This window comes from Plectropomus leopardus, unplaced genomic scaffold (genome assembly GCF_008729295.1).
Source record: "Plectropomus leopardus isolate mb unplaced genomic scaffold, YSFRI_Pleo_2.0 unplaced_scaffold26319, whole genome shotgun sequence".
In the NCBI taxonomy this organism is placed as follows: domain Eukaryota; kingdom Metazoa; phylum Chordata; class Actinopteri; order Perciformes; family Serranidae; genus Plectropomus; species Plectropomus leopardus.
Genome location: NW_024628623.1, coordinates 1 through 3,955, shown reverse-complemented (window position 1 = coordinate 3,955; position 3,955 = coordinate 1). Strand labels below are relative to the sequence as shown.

At 50.7% G+C, this 3,955-nt stretch overlaps 1 protein-coding gene across 1 annotated transcript; it reads right to left on the bottom strand.

Annotated features, from left to right (window-relative positions):
- Positions 1-6: 6 nt before the first annotated feature.
- Positions 7-3,481, bottom strand: LOC121966917 (NHS-like protein 1; the record flags this gene model as incomplete). The annotated part of the gene is made up of 4 exons (XM_042516986.1): positions 7-1,550; positions 1,631-1,983; positions 2,077-2,208; positions 3,247-3,481. Coding segments are annotated over 4 exons (2,264 nt in total), but the record flags the coding sequence as incomplete, so codon positions are not given.
- Between the last annotated feature and the right edge of the window lie 474 nt (positions 3,482-3,955).

Genomic DNA, 3,955 nt, shown 5'->3' with positions numbered 1-3,955 from the left:
GGAGGCGGAGGAGGGAGAGATGAAGGTGGTGGACTAGGAAGAGCAGCAGCAGAGAGTTTGGTGAAGGACGGAGCAGGTAGGCAGGGTGGAGGAAGGGGAGGAGCTGGACGAGGGGACTCCCGAATGGGGGAGTGGAAGACAGGAGGCAAAGGAGAGGAGCACTCTGGTAGAGGAGGAGGAGATGGCAGAGCAGGGAGAAGAGGGTGCTTGGCCGAGGAGTCTGAGGAGGTGCAAGAGGAGAGGGAAGAAGTGGAGGAATATGAGGAGGAGAGGGAGGAGAAGAGTGATGACTTCCTCTCTGGCACTGCTGGCTTTGGCCTCCCTTCGACCCGGGATGTTGTCCTGGGCATGGAGGAGACGGCAGGAGAGGAAGGGGAGTGTAAAGATGAGAAGGGGGAAGGTGGGGGGAGTGAGAGGGCTCCGGGGCTTGCTATGAGAGGGGAGGAAGGGGAGAGGGGGGAAGACACAGGAGTGCCAGGTGTGGGGGTGTTGGATTGGCTGGAGTAGCCGCTGGAGGGCGAAGCGAGGCGCTGAAGACCCGCCACAGAGGAGGCAGCTGGTTGGGGGTGAAGAGTAAACCTCAGCGCCTCCTCCTCTGAGCCTGGAGACTCAGGAGCAAAGACATGGGCATGTGGGTGGCTGGGACTTGGTGGTGGCTGTTCAGGTGGAGGATCATCGGTGGAGGTTGCCGCCTGGGAGTCCAAGCTCAAAGGTTCAAAGGTTGTAACTGTCCCACAGTTGAACCCACTCTGGCGTCTTTTGGTGTTGCTGCGGGGCACCCAGGGGTCATCGAATGTCTGTGGAGACGGTGTGGGCGTCTGCTGGGTGGTGTGCTCCAGGTGGGGGCTCCGCTCTGGACGGGGACTGCAGGAGGAGCGTAGAGGTTTGCTGCGACCCGGGCGCCGCCTCAGAGAGTCTGAGCGCAGCGGTGGAGGAGGCGGGCGCTTGGACTTGCGGAGGGAGATGCTGCGGGTGATGGTGTGAGAGTAGGAAGAGGAGTTGCTATACTTCCTTTTCTCGCGATTTACCGACAGAGAGGAGGTGGTTTTCTCTGAGCACAAAGAGTTCCTGTCAGTTTGAGACGGGGTGGAGCGACCAGAGGAAATCAAGGGATCGCAATTCCAACCTTCCCCATTCAAGTCACCCCCGGTTTGGCAACTGTGGACACTGGAGCTGGAGGAGAGGGCCTGGTAGTTCCACATCTCCTCACTGTAGGAGCTCCCATCATAGGAGCATCCGGTGTCCTCTTGAGTGGGGGTCTGGTCATCCAGAGCCTGGTAGCTAAACTGAGACTCGGAGTCTGCGATGGAAGAAGAGGAGAGGTAGTGGGAGGAGGACGGAGAGCTGCGGTGTTGGCCAGCCTCATTCAGGGGCTTATCACTGGGGTAAGACCACTCTGATAGCAGGGCACGGCCGGGGGAGCTGGGGGAGGAGGAGGTGACGGGGGAGGAAGGATAAGAGGCAGAGGGAGACTGGGGGATGACTCTGGCAGTGGGGTCAAAGGGCAGCAGGGGCTGGAGGTCGCTTGGGAAACCCTGAAGATCCTGTGCCTGGAGAGGAGACAGAACAAGCCTTAAGACTCTTACTTTTTGGAGTCACTTGTGACAATAAGGACTTCTCCTAAACTGACCTGGCAACAAGAGGAGGAGGCACTTAGTGTCCTGTAGGAGGTGCTGCTACAGCTGGCCTCAGAGTTCAGGGAGGAGTTGGTTGCCAGACGGGGGAGGCTGTGGACCTCAGAGGACAGGTCCTGACAGGAGTCGACCGGCTGAGAAGAGGTAAGGGAGGCCATGAGGCTAGACATCCCCCTTCCTCTTGGGGCTCGTATCCTCCTTGTAGTTGCCCTCCCCTCCTCTCTGACTTCTCCCCTCTGCACCTCCTCCTCTTTATCCTTCTGCTGGTGGGCAGATTTGCAGGAGGATGAGGCAGTTCGACCCACGGTGGAGAACTGACCGGGAAGAACCGGAGATGCCAAAGGAGAGTCTGGAGAAGATAAGGTCAAAGAACATAAAGGACAAGAAGAAATGGTTTGAAATAAAAGGGAGGTTATTGGTTATGAGTAGATTGAGCTGATACCGAGTTTCCGGGTCACATCATCAGGAATCCCAGTAACTGTCTTGCGGCGGCTCAGGTTGCGGGGTTGCCGGGATAACGAGTCGGTGTTGGAAACCACTTTCCGAAAGCTGGCCTGACGGTCGAAACTCGCTCCTGAAGTTTTGTACACGTATGAAAATAAAGATAGAGGAAGAGAAGATTTTGTCAGTTTAACAAGTCTCAAGTCCAACCTAAGACCCAAACCAAATGCAAGTTCTTGTTCTGCACAAGTCCAAAGTCTGAGTTAAAGTTCTGTTCCAAGTTAAATCCTACAAATAAGTCCAGTTTCAAGTCAGACTAAAACCTCAAATAAAAGTCAGAGTCAAGTCCCATGTTCAAGTCAAGTCTGACTAATGCACCAACTTAGTGACAAACACCAGGTCCAAGTCAAGTCAAATGGCAGTTGAGTCTGGAAGTCTCAAGAATAAGTTGAATCTCATGTCCAAGTCAAGTCCCAAGTCAAGCATTTTCTGAGTCAAGTCTTGAGTGGAAGTTGAGTTTCAAAACTAAGATGAATGTCAAGTCACAAGTCTGGGTCAAGTTTCAAGGTGGAGTTGAGTCCTAAGGATTCAAGAATTGGTAGAATCTTAAGTCGAGTCCCAAGTCATACTCGAGTCTCAAGCAAAAGTTCTCGAAAGTTTCAAGAAATAAGCTGAATCTCAAGTTTAGTGTTCAAGTCAAGTCTAACTAACACACCAAGTTAGAGTGAAATGCCAGGTCCAATTCAAGTATCAAGTCTGTCAAATTTCAAGCACAAGTTTATTCTCAAAGTTTCGATAATTTGAATCTCAAGTCCAAGTCAAGTCCCAAGTCTGATTTAAGTCTCAAATGAGAATTTAGCCCACAACTTTCACAAATAATTTGAATTTCAAGTCCAAGTCGAGTCCCAGGTCTGAGTTAAATCTCTATTCTATTCCAAGTTGAGTTCCAAGTTTAAGTTGAGCTTTAAGTCAGTGAAAAAAACCCAAACCAAAGCCAGGTTGAAATTCCAAGTTCAAGTCAAGACCAAAGTCCGTGCTTGGCATGAAACAGCTTTAAAGTCAAGATTTTAAAATAAATTTTGTCAAATCCACATTGAATCTCAAGTCTAGGTTTAATCTTAAACCTAAAAGTCCTTAACACTCCAGTCTAGACCGGAGTCTAGTCCACCACCTGTGATATTGATCGGGACGATATCAGCCGGGACCGCCTCCGCCTGCTGCCTCATCCTCTCCTCCGGAGTCGGGAGTCGGGGGATCGGCTCCATCTCCCTGTTGACGGGCGGCTCGTAGGCGGGGGTGTAGATGTCCCAACAGGAGGGGCGATGGACAGGGTTGAGGACCAGTGGGGTCAGAGGTCGCGTATTGTTTAAGATGAACCTCTCCTCTTCATCTGAGAAAGCTGAGGACTAAGAACACGAACGCTGTCAGCTTTTAGTGAGTTCAGAGTCAACCCAAGAGACTTGGATCTTAACCCATGAAAGTCTAGTTTGGGTGACTAGGACAGGTCTCTACTTTAGGTCTTCATCAAGTCTACTTGATGTCTATCCATGTTTACCTTCCTCCTCCAAACTGAAAACTTGAAACAAACCGAAAAGCAAGACTGAGAGAGAAAGTTCAGCACTCTGGACCTCTGAAACAACAGGAGCGAGAGAGCAGAAATGAAAGAAAGACGAGTCAAACAGTGAGAGAGGACACACAAAGAGGACACTCAGAGAGGAGACAAAAAGACGACACTCAGAGAGGAGACATGTTGGACTAAAAACTGTTAGTGGTCCAGTTTGACCAGCAGATGGCAGCAAAGCAAAGTGATTCTCCACAAATGCACCATTCATTTATTTTATTTTATTTTATTTCTAATTAATTATCATAATCAAATATTT